Source organism: Danio rerio, chromosome 24 (genome assembly GCF_052040795.2).
Source record: "Danio rerio strain M-AB ecotype USA chromosome 24, GRCz13ab, whole genome shotgun sequence".
Classification (NCBI taxonomy): Eukaryota; Metazoa; Chordata; class Actinopteri; order Cypriniformes; family Danionidae; genus Danio; species Danio rerio.
Window position 1 is genome coordinate 44975419 of NC_141044.1, and position 21061 is coordinate 44996479.

Genomic DNA, 21061 nt, shown 5'->3' on the forward strand with positions numbered 1-21061 from the left:
AAAACATTGGACTGTGTGAGTATATTGAACTGTGTGTATCTCTGCCCACACTAATGCCCTTTCTCTCTGTTCCAGGATGATTAATTGAGCGCCATCATGATTGCCACAGGGGGTCTGCTGCGGATCTCAGCCAGGAGACAGGACTCCCTTCGCGCAAAGAACCGCGCCGAGAACAAGCGCAAGAGAAAAGCCAAGAAAAAGAGGAAGAATGAGGTGGTGGTGGTGAAAGGCAAGCTGAAGCTGTGCTCCGTCTCCGGACTGGTCGCTGCCGTTGGGATTCTGGTGCTGCTGGTTGGCATTGCTATGGCTGTGTTGGGTTATTGGCCTAAAGAGAGTCCTCTCTATCCAGGCCTGATCAACACGGTGAGCTCTCCGAGGACGTACGGCACCACAGAACGGGAATTAGTCAATGTTAGCATCAGATGGGATCTACTTGATAAAGACTTCAATGGCTCCAATGGGACGGCTGAGGTGGATTCGCCTAAGCTTGGAGCATTTGCTGCGTTTATTAACAGATACTTGTATTCAGACAAGCTGAAAGTCTTCGGACCGTTAATCATGGGCATCGGGATCTTCCTGTTCATTTGTGCCAATGCAGTACTTCACGAGAACAGAGATAAAAAAACTAAAATCATCAACCTCAGAGACATCTACTCCACCGTGATTGACATTCATAGCTTGCGGACCAAGGAGCCGGCACCACTGAACGGTTTCGTGAATTACTGCCAATCGAAAGACACCAAATCCTACATTTCACCTCATAAAAGTGGATCCTGGCCATCTCCGGGATCTGGTCGACTTGACACCAGTAGCATGATCCCATCTCGACGTCCGTCCACCAATCAATCGTCATTGGATAAGCAGAGCCTTACAGACACCGTCTACAGCATATATCGAGATCAGAAGCCTGAGCTAAAGCAATGGGAATCCAGAACCATCGTGTCCACTTCGGTCAATGCGTTCACTCTACCGATGATGAGGCTCAACAACCGGGGAACATCGGAGAGGAGAGGCTCGGATAAAACTGGGGAGGCTAAAAGAGAGTTTTTGGACGCTGAAGCCATTTGCAGGCGTCTGGAGGATCTGGTAGCGTCTCGAAGCATGACGAAAGCCAAAGTAGAGTCTGCGCAAACTCATCCGGAGCCTCCGCAGGACTCGCTGGAGGTGTACCGAAGCTCTGGAAGTTTGCAGGGAGCGCCTCGAGTTTCTCTGCAGGGTTCGCAGGTGAAGCTGCTCACGCAATGTTCGCCAAGCCACAGAGCTACCGGATCACACCTTTCTTTGAGCGCATTGTCGGATTATTCAAGATCAATCGATGAGGATATCTGTTCGCCCATTCCTGCCGAGCGACAGCAGGTACGGTCGCGACGTCTCAGCTGCCCTCGACTCGAAGGCCTCAGCTGCGGAGGATACACCAAACTCGAAGGTCTCGGCGGCGAATCCTTCGAGTCCACAGACAATGCCACGTTCAGTCGTGAGAGTTCAGTCGAGGTTTTGGAAAAGGACCAAGAGCTTCAAACTGAGTGCGGAGCGGTCAGACAATATTCAAAGAAACAGAAACTCCTGATGGTTTCTCAATCGGACACCACTTTGGAGGATGTGGAAATGGACAGTATGGAGATTTAGCTTGGGTTCTGTGGCGATTCGCTCAAGACTCTTGGCTGATAGTCTGTTATGAAACTAAAGATGCACGTTAGTAGAGTCAGCCGTTTTTCACAAGCTAAATTCAGCTTTGATACTAGGAATCTGCACAGTCTGGAATGGGATTTATGCGAGAGGTTTTCAGCCACCGATAAGCTTGAAGTGAACATTAATCATGTGACTATTTTCAGTTTTATAAGATGGCTTTTACAGCATTGATAATGTGATTTAATTAAAATATAATCAGTTGAATAGACTTACACCGTGTCCATGACGACGCAACGCAATAAAACAACCTGGGCTCATTGTGGAAACGTAGTCCCGCGGACGTTTCTGCGGGCCGCGATTTACGTCCCGGGAGGTACGTATTCGAGCGGTTTTTGTTTTCGCGGATCCGCGAGAGGCCGCTGTGCGCGCTTTTTCGCGTCTCGGGCGCCTCTCGGGAGCACGCGCCCGCGCCGTTCTCACGCAAAAAGCCGCTGGATCGGCCGACTCGGCCGCCCTCCTCTTCCTCCTCCTTCCCTAAACCCGAGCGACGATTCGCAAAAGCCGTCCAGAAAAAAAAAAAAAGCAAAAGCCCTCGTCTTCGATTTCGACCACGTTTTCGGATCCCGCCGCGTTCTCGCCCTTATTTTTCGGATTCCGTTTTTCGTCTAACCTGATTTCCGGAACCGCTGTTCCCCGGACTCGATCCCGGTCGTCGTCCCCGCGGCCGGCTCCTCCTCCAGGGCCTCCGCTTCGCCGACGCAATGCTGTGAGCTAAGCGGACAAACTGGTTGCATCGGGAAAGCCCTTCACTCAGAGGCGAGCCGTCTGCCAGCGAGCGCGAAGAGGAGGAGCGGAGCGGCGCCACACCGCCCCGCAGCGTTCGCTCGAAAAAAACTAAACCTGGCCTTACGTACCTCCGGCCACGTAAATCGCGGTCTCCAATAACGTCCGCGGGGCTACGTTTCCAGAATGAGCTTGGGTTGCAATAAAAGCTCGCTATTTCATGTTAAAAGGAGTTTTTTGTGCTAACCATCACACGAAATTTCTATTTAGAATCTAAATTTTCAATTTCCGCAACATCACGACAGAACAATGTCATATACCATATGATAACGATCTGCTCAGGTACTGATTATGTGTTTACTGATAGATGCTCGCATTTACATGACATGTATTGCCACCTCAGATCTTGAAAATAAAATAGCTAGCCGATGCTTTGAAAATGAAAGTCAGAATTCAGCGCAAACCAACAACATCGGTCCGTCAGTAGCCTATTAATAATGTTAAAGAGCATTAATATGGATTCATTAGATTAAAAGCTATTGCTGTTTCATCATGAGTGCAGTGGCTGCTGCTTAAATGTTTCCGTCGCGTTTGGTGCAGATAGACAAATCACTTATCGCTGGAATCTTGTTGCGTGATGTGTTGTCAGGACATAAAACAAGATGAAAACAAGTGGCGTCAGTGGGCGAGCAGAGAAACTCATATAATGAAGACATGGTGCAGGACAGTGGAATTTAATGCAGTTCTTCTCATCTGATCTGAGACACACATTATATCATATATCAATCAGAAAGTGAAGATTACTGATTTTATTAGAAACCAAAGCTCAAATTCAGCGATTTTATAATGGCATGACAGTTCACCAGAAGTGCTTGAGCTGGCTTACAGAAAATGAAAAGTCCCTGTGCATAATCAGCGTGTCCGCAGTCTTAAAAAGTATTTAAAGTTGATAAATCAATGTGGAGAAATTCAAGGGCCTTAATAAGTATTAATAAATGCTATTTTCCAAGGTCTTAAATTTAATATCATTTTTGATCATGCAGTGTATGGCTGTGTGCTAAAGTTTGCCTGAATTAAATCTGCCATTAACAGAATGCTGTGCAGTTTATCAAATCAATGAAATCCTGCTAGATTTGACATCATGCTGCTTTATTTACTGCAGTAACCAAGGCCACACCATTTTTCCTGCAGTATTTTAGGCGCCAACCTGCTGAATTAGCTCGATTTAATCGATTTTTATTCAGCATGTGCATAATGTTTTAGTTTTAGTTTAGTTTCTTAAATTAATATTTAGTAAATATACTGTAAGTTAAAACCTTGCTAGTGTTTCCGGTTGAAACCTAAAGTGGTTATAACAGGGGTCACCAACATGGTGCCCGTGGTAGCCCGCCAGGTTCACATGAGTTGCCCGCGGGCCTGTTCTAAAAATAGCTCACCATAGCGCCACATATGAGTAAGATGCATCTACTTTTTTATAGGTATTATTTTTAAATCACACTTGCATTGGTGTAAATTTGAAAATTACTTTTATTATATATTTTTATATATTAAAAAAAAAACTTTGAAAACAATTTCAGACAAATGAAGTGTTGCATATTGATATTTATCTAACTTGTTAAATCATTGTTGAAAACTACTGTGAGAAATCATTAACATGATCAGTGTCTTCTGAATATTATTAATTATTAATAATAACATATAATTAAAAGTAAATTAAGAATAATGTGTTATTTAATAACTGGTAGCCCTTCACACTAATCGGTACCCAAGAAGTAGCTCTCAGTTTCCAAAAGGTTGGTGACCCCTGGGTTATAAGTAGGCATGGGTCGGTGTAAGTTTCTGACAGGATGATAACCTTACATAAAAATACCACGGTATCACGGTATTGTGGTCACTGCTCTAAAATAAGTTATTTTTTTTAATGGAGAGTGTCCATGGGGTCTTAAAAAGTATTAAAAGTGGATAAATCAGTTACGAGAAAATTAAAGCCCTGAAAAGGTATTAAAAAGTCTTAATCTTAATCGCGTTTGTATGAGCTCTTAAATTTCGTTTAAGTGTTATCCATACTCCAAAAAAGCATAAATATTTGTATTTTCCTCCTAATATTAACAACAGTGTGCTCGATCCATTTGATTGGTTCGGGCCGGCACGTCCGGTCAAGCTCCTCCGTCTGGGTGATGTCACGTAATTTGCGACAAACGCTAGAAGGTGATGTGACGCTCTCCACATGTAGTGAAACTAGAGCGAAACAGACAGCAAATGAGATAATGTTCGTTTGCGAACTCCTGGTTGGAGAAAGACGAGTTTAAACACTGGCTGAAGCCTGTCGCTGAAAACAACTATGTCATTTATTCTTTCAAAATTAGTTTCTTTGTTTGTTTTTAGCTTATCTGAGTACTGTTGCACGGTTGTGCTCCATTCATTTATTTAACTACTACTGTTTATTAAGTTAAAGATTTGAAACTGATATGAACTTGGTGATGACAAGGTCTTAAAATATTCTGAGAAGGTCTTTAAAAAGGTGTTAGCCTGTAATGTCTGGGTAAAATAAACATTGAACACAATTTATTTTATTTTAAGAAACATTTATAATATTTTGGCACAGTAAACATGTCGAATTAAATAAGCTAAATTGGCTGTAATGCATGTGAGTGTGTGTGGGTGTTTCCCAGTGTTGGGTTGCGGCTGGAAGGGCATCCGCTGTGTAAAACGAGCTGGATAAGTTGGCGGTTCATTCCGCTGTGGCGACCCCTGATTAATAAAGGGACTAATCTGAAAAGAAAATGAATGAATGGATAAACATGTCAGGCTGAATAGTTCTGCTTGTTTAGTTGGTTTCAAAAACACAGATATTCACATACGTTGGGTACGGTATAACGTTTTAGCGGTATTAAAACCTTGATTTGACCAAACCGAGATAAACCTTGAAGCCGGTCATCGACCCATGCCTAGCTATAAGGTCTTAACATGTCTTTAATAAAGGTCTTAAAGTTATTGAATTTCACTCTCTCTGATTCCTGTATATCAGGGTGTCCAAACTCAGTCCTGGAGGGCCGGTGTCCTGCATAGTTTAGCTCCAACTTCCTTCAACACACCTTCCTGGAAGTTTCTAGTATACCTAGAGAGAGCTTGATTAGCTGCTTCAGGTGTGTTTAATTTGGATCAGAACTAAAATATGCAGGACACCGACACTCCAGGACCGAGTTTGGACATGCCTGCTGTGTATACTCTGATAATATACTCCATTCACAGTGGTTAGTGTGGTGAAAAGGGCTGGATTATTCAGAGGTAATGGTTCTGTGCATGTTGTAAGTAAATCCAAAATGTGCATAAACATGAATGGAAACCGCGATTGATGAATTTGCATGACCAAATCTTCCCCTAAATTTCTGAATGTGTGGATTCCTGTCAATATATCTGAATTTCTCTTGCTGAATATACTGCTGAACCGTGATAATCATGAGCGCACGGCAAGGTCACACTGCAAAAAGCGATTTGTCTTGTTTCTAGTTCAAATATCTAAACATTAGCACATCTGCAGATTATTTTGCTTGTTTTACAGAAAAACTCACCTAATTATTTCTGAAAACAGGACTATATATTTTGCTTGGCTGCTTTATTGAAGCTTTTTGAGATATTTAGACTGTAAACAAGACAAAAGAGCTCTTTCTTGCAGGTCAGAGCCATCATGAGCAGTGCTGGCCTTTAGAAAGCAATGAAAACGTAGCCTGAAACGTTGTCAATACGTTAGTCCCTATACATTGGATCGATTATTGTTTCCTCAAGGAGTTACAAGCAGACATGTGACGGAGATCAGACTTTCAGCATGATAGCACAGCTATGCTCCTCTAGAGGACAAAATAACTTCCAGTAGTAGATTATCTGTGGCTGTTTCCGTTTATCGGTGGCGTTCGGCTGTCTGAGCAGCATGTTTTATACCGTTCGTCTTCATGCACTTTTTTTAAACCAGCAAATGACTGACTATTATTGTTTTTTAGGAATTGACCTGATAGCAATATCTCATTTGAAATGTTCCCTGCTTGTGTGGGAAATGTTTATGTTTGCATTTTGCCTCTGAAATGTTATCTTACACTTGTATGCCGTCGGTTTTTACTTAGTTTGTACTTCAATGAGTCCAATTACCCTGACGTTAGCTAGCCGAGTGGTTCGTTCGGTACTGTCTCAAATGTAACGTCTATTTAAAGTGTCTTTTGAGGAGATTTTGGGGTGGATTATTAAAGATTAATCAACAGTGTCTCCTTAAAAATCTGCTTCATTTGTCTACTCATACACCAGACTCTGGAGAGGATTTACTGACAGGGATGTGGCTGTCATATTGCTCATGATATTGTCATGTTATGATGGATTATTTGGTTTATTATTATTAATCATTTTTATTTATTGTCTTATTGGTTCTTGATTTGAGAATCTCTACATGTTTGGACTAGAAACAAGACAAAGAAAAGCATTTTCAATTTTCAGAAATCAAGATCTGATATATTTACAATAGGAAAAATATATCAATTATTATTTTTTGTCCAGCAAAAAAAATAATTGCAATAAATTGAAATATTCATTGGGGGATAACTGAGTTTTACTGCAGTTTAATACAAGACTTTTGAACTTTTATGACTTTTAAAGGCATAAATATTATACTCAGTGTTAATAAAGTTGACATACACTCACCGGCCACTTTAATAGGTACACCTCACTACTACCAGGTTAAACTCCCTTTGAGCTCTGGTGACTGTGGAGGCCATTTGAGTACAGTGAACTCATCGTCATGTTCACCAGTCTGAGATGATTGAGCTTTATGACATGCTGCGTTATCCTGCTGGAAGTAGCCATCAGAAGATGGAGACACTGTGCTCATAAAGGGATGGACATGGTCAGCAGCAATACTCAGGTAGGCTGTGGCGTTGATGCTCAATTGGTACTAATGGACCCAAAGAAAATCTCCCCCACACCATTACACCACCACCACCAGCCTGAACCGCTGATACAAGGCAGGATGATCCATGCTTTCATGTTGTCTGAGCCGAGCATCCGAATGTGTCAGCAGAAATGGAGACTCATCAGAGCAGCAACGTTATTTGAGTTACTGTTGCCGTTCTATCAGCTGGAGCCAGTCTGGCCATTCTCCTCTGACCTCTGGCCTCATCAACAAGGCATTTGCGCCCACAGAACTGCCGCTCACTGGATATTTCCTCTTTGTCGGAGCATTCTCTGTAAACTCTAGAGATGGTTGTGCGTGAGAATCCCAGTAGATCAGCAGTTTCTGAAATACTCAGAGCAGCCCGTCTGGCAGCAACAACCATGCCATGTTCAAAGTCTCTTAAATACCCTTTCTTCCCCATTCTGATGCTCGCTTTGAACTGCAGCAGATCCTCTCGTCCATGTCTACATGCCGACATGCAGTGAGCTGCTGCCATTTGATTGGCTGATTAAAACCTTGGGTTAATGAGCAGTTGGACAGGTGTACCTAATAAAGTGGCCGGCGAGTGAACCATGGAGCATAAAACAATTTAAAGAATTTTGGGAAATTGAGATTTATGCATGGCTTTGCAATCAAAAATTGGGGTCAAAATGGAAGTCAATGATGCAAAAAATGTGCATCTCTTTTAATTTATAATATTTTGCTCACCCCATTGGCAGATTATTTTGCTTTTTTATTTGTATTTTTTTAAGAAAAAACACAATTTAGCCTTATTAAAACTAGAAAATACTTCTTGATTGACGGAAATGCTGATATTTAGACTAAAAACAAGTCAAAAAAATCTAGCACTTTTACAGTGTACCCATGCAAAATAAGGCAAGCTATAAGAAAATCTAGTTTTGTGCTCACATATGCATACAGTATATGTATAGTTACTTGCCTTGATAATGGTTTAAAATCAAGTGAAGTGTTTTGCATAGTAATAAGTGTGCGTTCAGCTCTGTGGGATGCTTTCCACACACTTCAGTGTTTCAGTGGATCTTCAGTGTGTTTCTGTGATCAATAGCTCTGCAGTTTTGGCTGCTGGTGCTGTGTGTTCTATCTTCTGCTTTATTCAGAGCGTTTGGCTCCGGCTCGAGGTGAAGTATTGTTCTGCTCAGAGCTGTAATACTGTAATGAGTCTGACGTCATTAGAATAATTACACAGGAATCCTGCAGTGGATTTACTGAAGAAAATAAGAGCAAATTAGCCACCGTCATGCTGTGGGAATCTGAAGGGATTTATTGTGTTTTCTAGAGCCGTGTTAAAGACACACTTTAATAATGCACCACTGCAAAGAAGAATGTTCACTGCAGAGAAATGCTCTTCTTACTTAGAGTTTCTCTTGTTTCTAGTCTAAATATCAAAAAGTCTTAAATCAAGAAGCTTTTTCTAGACAAGTATCAAATGCTGCCCTTTTTTCAGAAATAAGTTAAAATAAAGTGAGATTTAAATTAAAGCAAGTAAAATAATCTGCCAGTGTGGTAAATGAAGTAATGCTGTCTGAAAGTGAAAGCCAGATTATTTCCTCACCCCACCGGCAGATTATATTCACATTAAAAACATTAGTGATGTAGCTTTTCATTAGCTCTTCATATATTTCCCTCAGATGGGTGTCGTGGGTTGCTGGAGCGTTGCTCTATGGTTGCTGATGTGTTTGTGTGCTCAGTGTTTTTCTGCTCTTTGTGTAAGTGTGATAAACTGATGTCACGAGGGCTGAGAAATAATTACAGGCTTTAGAGACTGTGAATGAATGCGCTGTGGATGTGATGACAGCCGGAGACATTTCAGCACTGTTCATTCACAGCGTGCTGGAAAATAAAGCTGTGTTAGAGGAAGATCAGATCTGACACACTACTGGTCTGATGGAAAACACCAGATCATCATCATCTCCAGTCTGAATCTGTCAGGTCTGAAACGACTCAAACACTGATCTCAGATCTGTCTCAGCTCAGACTCGAACACTGATCTCAGATCTGTCTCAGCTCAGACTCGAACACTGATCTCAGATCTGTCTCGACTCAGACTCAAACACTGATCTCAGATCTGTCTCAGCTCAGACTCAAACACTGATCTCAGATCTGTCTCGACTCAGACTCAAACACTGATCTCAGATCTGTCTCAGCTCAGACTCAAACACTGATCTCAGATCTGTCTCGACTCAGACTCAAACACTGATCTCAGATCTGTATCAGCACAAACTCAAGTCTGAAGCGACTCAAACACTGATCTCAGATCTGGCTCAGCTCAGACTCGAACACTGATCTCAGATCTGTCTCAGCTCAGACTCAAACACTGATCTCAGATCTGTCTCAGCTCAGACTCGAGTCTGAATTGACACAAACGCTGATCTCAGATCTGTCTCAACTCAGACTCGAATACTGATCTCAGATCTGTATCAGCACAAACTCAAGTCTGAAATGACTCAAACACTGATCTCAGATCTGTCTCAGCTCAGACTCGAGTCTGAAACGTCTCAAACACTGATCTCAGATCTGTCTCAGCTCAGACTCGAGTCTGAAACAACTCAAACACTGATCTCAGATCTGTCTCAGCTCAGACTTGAGTGTGAAATGACTCAAACACTGATCTCAGATCTGTCTCAGCTCAGACTCGAGTCTGAAACAACTCAAACACTGATCTCAGATCTGTCTCAGCTCAGACTTGAGTCTGAAATGACTCAAACACTGATTTCAGATCTGTCTCAGCTCAGACTCAAGTGTGAAATTACTCAAACGCTGATCTCAGATCTGTCTCAACTCAGTCTCGAATACTGATCTCAGATCTGTATCAGCACAAACTCAAGTCTGAAATGACTCAAACACTGATCTCAGATCTGTCTCAACTCAGTCTCGAGTCTGAAACGACTCAAATGGTGATCTCAGATCTGTCTTAGCTCAGACTCGAGTCTTAATCGACTCAAACACTGATCTCAGATCTGTCTCAACTCAGATTCAAGTCTGAAACGTCTCAAACACTGATCTCAGATCTGTCTCAACTCAGTCTCGAGTCTGAAACGACTCAAACGGTGATCTCAGATCTGTCTCAACTCAGTCTCGAGTCTGAAATGACACAAACACTGATCTCAGATCTGTCTCAGCTCAGACTCGAATACTGATCTCAGATCTGTCTCAGCACAAACTCAAGTCTGAAATGACTCAAACACTGATCTCAGATCTGTCTGAATACAAGTTTCTCGTTGTGGTTAGCCTAGAGCTACTAAAGCAGATATAAACATGATCCTCGAAGGGTTAAAGCACCCATTTCTAGTAAAGGGGGTTTGGAAAGCTCTCCAGCGTCTGAATGGCATTATGTAAGAGTCATCGTCTGTTTATATAACTGTGGCTCAGCGTGAAGAACAGCAGAAAACAGCTCCTCAGCTCAGAACACAGATGTGTAGAGTAGATGGAGGATCTGTCCACTGCGTGTTACTGTACACACACACACACACACACACACACACCTCTGCTATAAATACACACCGAGACTGACGGCTCCTGCAGCGCCACCCACTGATGGTGATGAGTGACTGCTGGTCAGCGGCTCATGCAGAGTTAAACTGAGCTATGAGAAATAAAGTAAAAGTGCAGCAAATCACAGAGAATTGTTGTGTTTTAAAATAGTCTCATAAAATAATTCTGTTTTTAACTGTTATTAATCATTTTTACATCAAATTCCAGAATCTATATGTTTTTAAAATTGTATTAATGTATAATATATTGAGTTATGTGTGTATTTTTGAAATTGTAACATCCTAAGAAACTCATGGTTGGATGTTTTGCGTGAATTCTCTTTAATAATATGTTGTCGACCTCCTGCAGTGCTGGACTCTGTCCACAAGAGGGCGGCATTCTTCAACTGTTCTGGCTTCTGCTGCTGCAGGTGATTTTCCAGTATTGATTTGTGCTCGACAATATGAGTTCTTCCATTATCCACCGTCATTTGCAATGCAGAGGTAAGCAGTTTTCTCTGAATGTCCGAGACTTCTGGTAAATTTGCAGCGTTTAGGAAAATCCTAGAACAAAAGTAACCCACAGACAACAGAGCCCAAACCTGCCATAAAGTCAATCAGCAGCATTACAGCAATCCTCTGGAAGGGGCGGTGGGTTATTGGGCAGCGTTGGGTTAAATACGTTTAGTCATTTTGCAGATGCTTTTGTAATGTGGACAAAACCAGTCATTAGGTTAAAATTTATGTGACGTTTTTTACCCAATATTGCATTATTTTCTAGATTTGACCCAATGTTACGACGACATTTTAAGACTTACAGTGCTTGTCTGAGTGTTTGAGCCTCTGTATTCAGTTTCTACAAAATGATTTACCCTCCTTTGAAATTCTAGTGAGAGACTTTTAATAAAAATTTTAAACCATAATTTTTTTTATAATTATTTTCTAATCAGCATAAAAAATAACTCTGCGTGTCTTGTTTTTTTCTCCTGTGAGTTGATTGGATGTAGTAAAGTAGGCGTTTCATTCAGACAGATGGGGAGAGAGTTTTGGGCAGAGTTAATACAACAGACACCTCACCAGCTGGAGGGGCGTGGTTAAATGTGTTGGCCACGCCCAGTACCTCAGTCGGGCGTAATCTGAGAATTTTCAGTTTTGTCTATTAAAATTTTTTGCTCTTAATGACATGCACAGATGAATATTTCAGCACATAACAGCAATGTGAGCGAACAACATCATGCTTAGTTTTGATTTCATCTGTATTTTAAAGTGATGGACTCTGAAATGCACGCGGTTATTTTTGACCACTGTGGAAATTAAAGATGGGAACGCTCAGAGCTCGCTTGTGTGTTGTAACTTTAAGAAAAATGATTTTAGAAAGAAATATGCACACACTGCCTTGAGGGTGCAAGCTGAGACTGCATATCTCAGTGATGCAATGTCAGACACAATGGAGCTAGTGAAGTCACTGTGAGTGGGTGGGGTTAGGTGAGCATATTAAAAAGCACTGCATGCAGCTCAGATTGCATCTGCACCTATTCATTCATTCATTCTCCTTCAGCTTAGTCCGTTAATTCATCAGGGGTAGCCACAGCAGAATGAACCGCCAACTATTCCACCTTATGTTTTACACTGCAGATGCTCTTCCAGCTGCAATTCATTACTGAGAAACCCCCATACACACTCACACACACTCATACACTACGGCCAGTGTAGTTGATTTGTTGCCCAATAGCGCATGTGTTTGGACTGTAACCGGAGCACCCGGAGGAAACCCACGCCAACACAGGGAGAACATGCAAACTCCACACAGAAACACCAACTGACCCAGCCGAGGCTTGAACCAGTGATCTTCTTACTGTGAGGCCACAGTGCTAACCACTGAGCCAGCGTGCCGCTCAACAAAGATTATTAATTTGTCAAGTTTTCCTCAGTAGGTCCAGTGTTAACCGTCAGCTCATGCGGCTCCAGAGTGTTTTCAGAGGAGTTGCATCAGACTGAGAGTTTGACTCCTGCATCCATCGACTGATCTGACACTCATTGAGCTGGAAGAGATTAATCCATCACAGAGCAGGATTATTCAGCACACAGCACAGATTATAGAGCGCAGCCCGTGCGCATGCACAGCACAATAATAACCACTAAAGAAACACAAGTGAAGCGTTTTCTGTGTGTGTCCGAGACTTCCGCTTGACTCAAGACTATAAGATCCATTATACTGTTATAATATTCACTCATTCACTCTCCTTCAGCTGAGTCTCTTTATTCATCAGGGGCCGCCACAGCAGAATGAACCAACAACAATTCCACTATATGATTTATACAGCGGACGCCCTTCTAGCCTCAACCCAATACTGGGAAACACCCAAACACACTCATTCACACTCATACACTACGGCCAGTTTAGTTGATCAGTTCCCCTATAGCGCATGTGTTCATAATGTTAGAATAATGAATTCAAACTATCATAACAGCAGCCAGTCTGCCGTGTCAGTCTGTATAATGGACAAGTAAAATAAGTGAATATGAATGAGACCAGAAGATACACTCATTAACATTAAATCTGTGCGCCTTTATTGTAAAGTATATAAATATAGCTGAGGATACAGCAAATGAGCATTGAGCTGCAGTAAATCCTCTGATCAATATTAATGCTCTCCACTCTGAAAGTCATCTTCTAGTACAGATTATGCAGAATTTTCTGAATTATTGACAAAGTAACAGCTATTTTAATGTACTAAATATGTCACAACTTAAACTGTCTTTCTTTTTTATTATTATTACTTTCTTTTATTTATTATTTTAAACCTGTTTCAAAACATTTGTTATTTATTTTTTAAATCATTTTAATTATTTAAAAAAAAAATGTATTTCTTATATGATGAAATTGAGCGGCATGATGGCTCAGTGGTTTCCTCACAGCAACAAGGTCTCTGGTTCGAGTCTCGGCTGGGTCAGTTGGTGTGTCTGTGTGGAGTTTGCATGTTCTCCCCGTGTTGGTGTGGGTTTCCTCCGGGTGCTCCGGTTACAGTCCAAACACATGCGCTATACTCTCAGAAAAATGGTACAATGTTTTCCCCAAGGACAGATTTTGTACCTTTAATTCTGAGAGTGAAGGAAAATGAGTGAATGTGATATTTAAATAACCTCGCTTTGCCTAGCTCACTGGTTCTCAAACTGTTTTCATCAAGTACCACCTCAGAAATAAATAGTCTCTCCAAGTAGCTCCATAATGAGCAGTATTGAAATACAGTAGTGTAGTAAGCCCAGTAAAGCAGCTACAGCACTGCACAGTTCTAAAACATGGCAGATTAATTAATATTATTAAGAATAGTTATTATTATCAGCAAACAAAATAAAGCGTTAATATTTAAATTGAAATGTGCTTTTAAGTTAATCAAAATGGTAGACGACTGTTCTTAACAAGTAAAAAAACTCCTGTACTTGAATGTAAAGTATTAACATTTAGTGACCTATTCATCAAAACCTGGAGATGTTGCTTGGACCTCATAAATATAGGCTATATGTTACCACATTTATATATAAATAATTTTTTTATAAAATTATTTTTTAGGGGTTTTTACCTTTATTGATAGGACAGTGGAGATATAGAGACAGGAAAGTGTGGGGAGCAGAGATAGGGGAAGGATCAGCAAAGGACCTCAAGACGGGAATCCAACTCGGGTCGCTGCGAGCACCTCAATGCTATGTGTCGACGCACTAACCACTGGGCTATTGGTGCCAACGATATATAAATAATTGTTGATCATTTTTGAACTCTATGTAGCATGTAGATATGACATATTTGATTCCTCCGCATACTATAGTGGTGCAGCTTCCACAGTTTGAGAACACTGGCCTAGCTCATCCATCTGAATGAAAATAATTAATAACAGCTCTTTGATAACTATAGACTTAAAATGCTGGGTTGTTTTAATTCAATGTTGGGTCGAGTGTGGGAAAATCAACAGTTTGAATTACATTATTAACCAAATTTTTCAAATAACCCACATTTGAGCCAGCATTGGGGTTTTTAAAATAGTACAGCATTTTGTAGAATGTAGGCAACATTTAATATTTAATATTACAGTTGTTTTTATTTCGTTGTATGGTTAAAATCTGCCTTTTTCCATTCCCCCCCCCCCCCCCCCCTTTGCAGAGTTGACAATGAAGAATGAAGCACCTCATTATTAATTTAACAAAATGTACTTTAATATTTGGGCAAGTTTTAATAATGATGTGTAGCAGTGTGATGAAAAGTGCTGACTGGAGCATCAGAGCAGATGTGATCATCAGTCTGAGTGATAGCGCCGACAGCCAATCAGCGCGCGCCGAGAGAAGAGCGATTAGCATAAGTGGGTGTGGTCAGTGCGCTCTTCCAGTGCTGCTGCTCCACATCTCTGTGTTTCAGTGTGTGTGTGTGTGTGTTTGTGTTTGTGTCTTCATCTTCATCACTGGATTATTCCTGCAGCAGAAGACTAGAAGATCCCGACGACCAACTCACTCATCCAGAGGTGTGTGTTCAGCTCGAGCAGTCTGCGTGTGTGTGTGTGTGTGTGTGTGTGTGTGTGTGTGTCAGCGCAGACAGTGTCGCTTCATCAATGGGTTTATTCGCTGTTCAGTGCTGTCCTCCTCGAGCTCGTGTTTCTCTGTGGGTGTGTGTGTGTGTTTTCTGCGTGTGTGTTTCCGCTCATGCTTATGTCTGAAACTGACCCGCGCTAATACTGAATGACAGATTTATTCCAGACAGGAATGCTGTGCGCGCTCCCGACGCCACAGATGCGCGCGCAACATTCCTGACCGGCTCCAGAAGCACTCCAGTGACCATATTTGTGTTTCTCTGCTGTGTGTGTGTGTGTGTGTGTGTGTGTGTGTGTGTGTGTGTGTGTGTGTGTGTGTGTGTGTGTGTTTGGATCTACTGCTGATCTGATGGACCGCTCCTGGACCCTCTGACCGGTGAGTGTGTGCATGTCTCGTTCATGTCTTTCTCTGTAATTGATGTATGTGGAGTGTGAGTGTGAGTGTGAGTGTGACAGCTGCGCCACACACATCTGTGTCCTGATTCTGACCTCACACACAGCCTGTAATCTGCTGATCTGCTCCGGATTAACATCAACAAAAAACAGCTCAGATTGAACATCAAATCAGTGCATATACGCAGACTCAGACCTGTGGGGCATTTGGCATCTTCTAGATGAATCCTGTAGTATTTTGATCATAAAAATATGATGAACCTGTTGTGAATTAGAGCTCAAATGATAGCACATAATGTCATAACATTATAATAACAGCACACAATTATGCAATTTATTTCTAGAAATAATAATATCAGATTAAAGATGTTTTTGTGACTGTCTCCAGCATCTGCATTAATAATTTATCTTCAATTATTATTAACAGAAGTCTAATTTTCATTTTTTAGCATGTTTATTTTACTAATTTAAATAAACATTTGCATGAATCATCGATTTTTTTATATCATTTGTAAATACTTTATTATAAAAAATTGTAAATAATAATACAATTTAAATCAAGTTTTTTTTTTCAAAAAAAATATGTATTTTTAAAATTATTTACTTAAAAAAATATTATTGTTTGTCTCCGCCTTTTGAATTATACATTCATCTTCAATTATCATGGAAAAGAAATGTAATTTCTATATTATTTTGTATGTTTATTTTACTAATTTAAATAAACATTTGCATAAAACATCTTTTTTTGTATCATTTGTAAATGTATTATTATTTTTAAAAAGCCGTGATGGTAAAATTTTTTATTATTATTTAAAACCGTTCAAGTTATTTTAAAAAATAGTTATTAAAATATAAACATAAATACCTGTTTTTTTGTCTGTCACCACCTCCTGAAGTATTTATTCATCTTTAATTATCATAAACAAAATTAGAATATTCATCTTTTGTGTGTGTGTGTGTGTGTGTGTGTGTGTGTGTGTGTGTGTGTGTGTGTGTGTGTGCGTTTACTTTTCTGATTTAAATGAACACTTGCATGAGGCATCTGTTTTTGTATATATGTAAAAATCTATTATTTTTAAAAACTAACAAAACATATGATGAAGCAGTTTTGAATAATACAAATTATATCAACTTGTTTAAAAAAATATTTGGTTTTTAAAATATTAACTTAAACATATTTTTGTTTGTATCAGCCTTCTGAATTATTCATTCATCTTCAATTATCTTCAACAAAAGTCTCATTTCAATTTTTTAGCATGTTTATTTTAATAATTTAAATAAACATTTGCATGAAGCATCATTTTTTTTATATCCTTTGTAAATAAATTTTTATTTAAAAAAAACAATCAAAAAATAAGAAACGATTGTGAATAATAATACAAATTATGTTAAGTTTTTTTTAAAATATGTATTTTGTTAAATTATTAACTTGAAGAATTATTTTTGTTTGTCTCCGCCTTTTGAATTATACATTCGTCTTCAATTATTATGGGAAAAAAATCTAATTTCCATCTTTTTTAAATGTTTATTTTACTGATTTAAATAAACATTTGCATGAAACATCTTTTTTTGTATCATTTGTAAATTTATTATTATAAAAAAACGTGATGAAACAGTTTTGAATAATAATAAAAATGAAATGAAGTTATTTAAAAAATAGTTTTTACTCTGCTTACTAATTCAAATAAACATTTACATCAAACATCTATTTTTGTATGTATGTAAATAATCTATTAATTTTTAAAACAAAAAATATATAATGAAACAGTTTTGAATAATAACACAATTTATATCTAGTTATTTATTTAAATATTCAGTTATTAAAATATTAACTTAAAGACTGTTTTGTGACTGTCTCCGCCTCCTGAATTATACATTCGTCTTCACTTATCATAAACAAAACTCTATTTTTCATCTCTTTTGTACGTTTACTACTAATTAAAATAAACATTTGCATGAGACGTCTATTTTTGTGTATTAGTGAATAAATTATTAATTAACCACAAACAAAAACTATGATGCAACAGTTACAATAATACAAATACAAATGTAATTATGAGTAATGTATTATGAGTACATTATTATTATTAATGTACTATTATTAATATATACAGTGTAGTGTGCTAGTGTTAATAACTTAATAATCTAGTTTTATTTAGTACATAATACAAGTTAGGGCGTCACGGTGGCGTCGTGGGTAGCACGATCGCCTCACAGCTGGAAGTTCTCTGGTTCGAGTCCCGGCTGGGTCAGTAGGTGTGTCTGTGTGGAGTTTGCATGTTCTCCCCGTGTTGGTGTGGGTTTCCTCCGGGTGCTCCGGTTTCCCCCACAGTCCAAACACATGCGCTATAGGGGAACTGATCAACTACACTGTCTGTAGTGTATGAGTGTGTATGGGTGTTTCCCAGTACTGGGTTGCAGCTGAAAGGGCATCCGCTGTGTAAAACATATGCTGTAATAGTTGGTGGTTCATTCAGTATTAATGTACTAGTGTTAATATTCTAGTATTATAATTTGAATTAGTATATAATGCAAGTTTGAATTATAAGAAATACAAATTATATTTAAGTTATTGCAAAATAAAAATTAAATATTAACTTAAAGATCTATTTTTGATTGTCTCTGCCTTCTGAATTATGCATTAATCTTCAATTCTAAACAATATTCGTGTGTTTACTAATTTAAATAAACTTTTGCATGAAACATCTTTGTGTTATTTGTAAATATATTTTTATTTTTAAAAAACAAACAAAATACAGTTTTGAATAAAAGCACAAATGACATCAATTTATTTTTAAAAATTGTCTTTAAAATATGAACATAAGACCGTAATGCTGAGCTCCGCTTGCTGTAATTCCTGCGTTTGTTGTTCATCATCCCAATGTAGTCAGATGATCCCACAGTTCCTCCATGAGCCGCGTGTGTGTGTGTGTGTGTGTGTGTGTGTGTGTGTGTGTTTTGTTTCTTCACTTCTTGCTGTCTTTGGGTTTCCAGCTCCTCCAACTGGAGCTCTGCGAGATGCCAGATAATCAGTATTGATCGTCTGTTATGGTCACAGTCTGTTCCTCCATTATGGCGATGAAGTCCAGCTTGTGGATGGCTTTATTGAGCATCAATTATAGGAGAGTGTTCAGGATTGATCAGTTCTGCTGTCGGGTTATTTCAGAGGCTCTGATTGATGCCACACAGGTAGATACTGCTGGAATGGGGGTGTTCTGAGCTCCGCCCCCCTTGGTTACTGTTGCTAGGTTTGGCGTTCATCACATAACTCAAAGCAATGACTGGAGATTCATGCTGGTCTGTAGAGAAGCTCTTAAAGAGACAGCGCACACATTCATTCATTCATTTTCCTTCAGCTTAATCCTTTATAAATCAGGGGTCGCCACAGCGGAATGAACCACCAACTATTCTAGCATATGTTTTACACAGCGGATGCCCTTCCAGCTGCAACCCAGTACTGGGAAACACCCATACACACTCATACACCACGGCCAATTTAGTTGATCAATTCCCCTATAGTGCATCCAACTGCACATAACTCCACACAGAAACACCAACTGACCTAGCCGAGACTCAAACCAGCGACCTTCTTACTGTGAGACGATCGTGCTGCCCACTGCGCCACCGTGAAGCCACTATATTATATTATATATTGTATTGTATTGTATGGTATTATTATATATTGATCAGCTCGTCATCAGTGTTGTTCTCTGAAGATGAAACTGCTCCTGACGCTTCTTGCAGGCTATTTTAGTGTTGTCAAACACAGCCGGAGAATATTAATATTGTAAACAGGAGAACTTTGGGAGATGTTTTACATTTCTGTCTCTGTGGGAGACTCTGCTTCTTCATTTCTGACTGCTGTCTGATTTTCTGATTCTGATGATCATGGACTGTTCTGTGGTTAGTCAGTGGTTTCCATGTGGTTGCTATGGTGTTGCTATTGTAAATGGGTGGTTTTTAATGTGTTCAGAGTGGCTGCCAGGACGTTATTAATGCATTTAAATGTGGTTGCTAAGGTATTCAGAGCGGTTGCTATGCTGTAGTCAGTGGTTGCTAGGGTGGTGAGTGGTTGCCAGGGTGTTGTTATTGTAAATGGTTGGTTTTTATTATGTTCAAAGTGGTCACCAGGACATTTTAATGCATTTAAATAGGGTTGCTAAGGTATTGTGAGTGGTTGCCATGCTGTAGTTGCTTGGGTGGTTGCTTTTTGTGGTGAGTGGTTGCCAGGGTGTTGTTATTGTGAATGATTGGTTTCCAATGTGTTCAGGGTGGTCATCAGGTCATTTTTAATGCATTTAAATGTGGTTGCTAAGGTATTGTGAGTGGTTGCTATACTGTAGTCAGTGGCTGCTAGTGTGCTGAGCTGTTGCCAGGGTGTTGTTATTGTGAATGGGTGGTTTCTAATGTGTTCAGGGTGGTCACCAGGACCTTCTTAATGCATTTAAATGTGGTTGCTAAGGTATTGTGAGTGGTTACCAGGGTGTTGTTATTGTGAATGGGTGGTTTCTAATGTGTTCAGGGTGTTCACCAGGACATTCTTAATGCATTTAAATGTGGTTGCTAAGGTATTGTGAGTGGTTACCAGGGTGTTGTTATTGTGAATGGGTGGTTTCTAATGTGTTCAGGGTGGTCACCAGGACATTCTTATTGCATTTAAATGTGGTTGCTAAGGTATTGTGTGTGGTTGCTATGCTGTAGTCAGTGGTTGCTAGGGTGTTGAGTGGTTGCCAGGGTGTTGTTATTGTGAATGGGTGGTTTCTAATGTGTTCAGGGTGGTCACCAGGACATTCTTAATGCATTTAAATGTGGTTGCTAAGGTATTGTGAGTGGTTGCTATGCTGTAGTCAGTGGTTGCCAGGGTGTTGAGAAGTTGCCAGGGTTTTGCTATAATAAATGGGTGTTTTCTCATGTGTTCAGAGTGATCACCAGGACATTTGTAATGGTTTATATATTGTTGCTAAGGTATTCAGAGTGGATGCTATGGTGTAGTCAGTGGTTTCTATGTGGTTGCTAGGGTGTTGAGTGGTTGCCAGGGTGTTGCTATGCTAAATGGATGGTTTCTAGTGTGTTCAGAGTGGTCACAAGCACATTATTAATGCATTTAAATGTGGTTGCTAAGGTATTGTGAGTGGTTACTATGCTGTAGTCAGTTTTTGTTAGGGTGTTGAGTGGTTGCCAGGGTGTTGTTATGGTAAATGGTTGGTTTCCATTGTGTTCAGAGTGGTCACCAGTACATTCTTAATGCATTT

At 39.8% G+C, this 21061-nt stretch overlaps 2 protein-coding genes across 21 annotated transcripts in view; both read left to right on the plus strand.

Annotated features, from left to right (window-relative positions):
• tmem200ca (transmembrane protein 200C, genome duplicate a) overlaps nucleotides 1-3506 on the plus strand; it is a 42242-nt gene extending 38736 nt beyond the window's left edge. For all 3 annotated transcript variants that reach the window (XM_087310209.1, XM_087310210.1, XM_087310208.1), the window contains one exon: nucleotides 76-3506. In XM_087310209.1, coding sequence (XP_087166335.1) covers nucleotides 97-1626 — 1530 coding nt within the window. In that variant the 5' untranslated portion in view covers nucleotides 76-96 and the 3' untranslated portion in view covers nucleotides 1627-3506. The remainder of the gene's footprint in view (nucleotides 1-75) is intronic.
• Nucleotides 3507-15230: 11724 nt separating this feature from the next.
• Nucleotides 15231-21061, plus strand: part of epb41l3a (erythrocyte membrane protein band 4.1-like 3a) — a 62352-nt gene continuing 56521 nt past the window's right edge. For 15 of the 18 annotated variants that reach the window (XM_087308463.1, XM_087308465.1, XM_087308472.1 and 12 more), the window contains exon 1: nucleotides 15231-15350. The gene's annotated coding sequence lies outside the window, so the exon portion shown is untranslated. Of the gene's footprint in view, nucleotides 15351-15608; nucleotides 15793-21061 lie in introns of those variants that run through there. The other 3 variants (NM_001430861.1, NM_001003987.1, XM_087308470.1) reach the window with 3 other exon arrangements.